At 35.3% G+C, this 1,285-nt stretch overlaps 1 protein-coding gene across 1 annotated transcript in view; it reads left to right on the top strand.

The window, feature by feature from the left end:
- Positions 1-1,285, top strand: part of LOC119594659 (syntaxin-12-like) — a gene marked incomplete in the record, with an annotated part of 6,332 nt that overhangs the window by 3,281 nt on the left and 1,766 nt on the right. The window contains 4 exon segments of the mRNA XM_037943708.1: positions 1-76; positions 401-516; positions 752-914; positions 1,043-1,177. Coding sequence (XP_037799636.1) covers positions 1-76; positions 401-516; positions 752-914; positions 1,043-1,177 — 490 coding nt within the window.

The raw sequence follows: 1,285 nt of genomic DNA, 5'->3' as shown, positions 1-1,285 counted from the left end.
CCAGAGATCATATGGCACTAATGACCCGGACGTGGGATTTGCTCCCAGTGAAGGCAACTCTACAGAATTCTTCCAGGTGATGAAATCTGTTAATAGATTTGCTTCTGTGTGTGTGTATTTATTTATATGTATGTTCTATAGAGAAGCTTTATTTTTAAGTCTTGCAAGAAGTACTGAAGAGATGGATTTTGTTTTTCTTTTGATGTATATGTAGTACTGGTATGGTATATGATTCTTATTAATAAACACTGACATAGGCAATATCTTTTTTTCCCCTTTAGGAGTTTGTCACTTTTGCAAAAGACATTCCAAGGAAAGTAAGAACTCGGTAAAAGAAATTTAGTCTTATCAGAAAATATCTGTGTTATTGTTTCTTATATCAAAATCCTCATTTTTTCAGGTGTGTGATAAAATTACAACTCATCTTTTTACAATCAATGGTGCTGTGACAACTCTGGAGCGTTCCTTGAAACAAGTGGGAACGAGTGGCGACAACCAAGCACTTAGAGACAGAATGTAACTATACTCTTGGTGTTATTTTCCTATATGATGGTTCTGTTTATGTATTTTTTCCTTGTATGGTTTATGATTTCATCTATTGTATTCATTTTCTTATTGAATGATCTCAGAATTTTATGTTTGTCTTGATTGATGTTATCTTGTAATTATTATTTTTATTTTATGATGTGTACAGAATTTCTGTAGCATAAGTAACCTATTTGTCATATGCATCACATTATTTCTTTCTCAGCACAAAGACAAACAGCAATGCTGGCGGCTCAGTGCAAGATGTTGCCACGCTTCTGCGGACTCTCCAGCCCTTAACACGTGGCAACAAACAGAGGCGTATCCAGACTGAGAGACTACAGAATGAATTCCAAACTGCAGCAACTCGCTTCTCAGAAATTCAAAAGGTTTGTCATAAAACTAGTATTGACTTTGATACACTTATTAAAGTTAATCTGGACTGGTTAATGATGATAAGTTAGGGTTCGAAATAGTTCTTGTTCTCAATACTAGAATAGTGTTATTATTTTTTTAGAAAATGGTCAACACGCTCAGAACAGCACGGTTGCCAGCTGACATGGTGGCTGTGGAGCAAGATGCAGCTGCAGCTACAACGGAAGAGATGATTGCCAGAGAGCAGAAGAGACAAGCGCAGTTGAAGGAAATAGAGGTAACTGTAATGATATATATCAGAGGATGATTTTGAAATGATTCTTAAGCACTTTGAAAGAATAGTTATTTTTTCATTTTCATTTCATAGATGGTTAAAGATTGAAGG

The sequence above is a fragment of the Penaeus monodon genome, chromosome 34, assembly GCF_015228065.2.
Source record: "Penaeus monodon isolate SGIC_2016 chromosome 34, NSTDA_Pmon_1, whole genome shotgun sequence".
Classification (NCBI taxonomy): Eukaryota; Metazoa; Arthropoda; class Malacostraca; order Decapoda; family Penaeidae; genus Penaeus; species Penaeus monodon.
The sequence above is the reverse complement of the archived record's forward strand: the minus strand, read 5'-3'. Positions and strand labels throughout refer to the sequence as shown.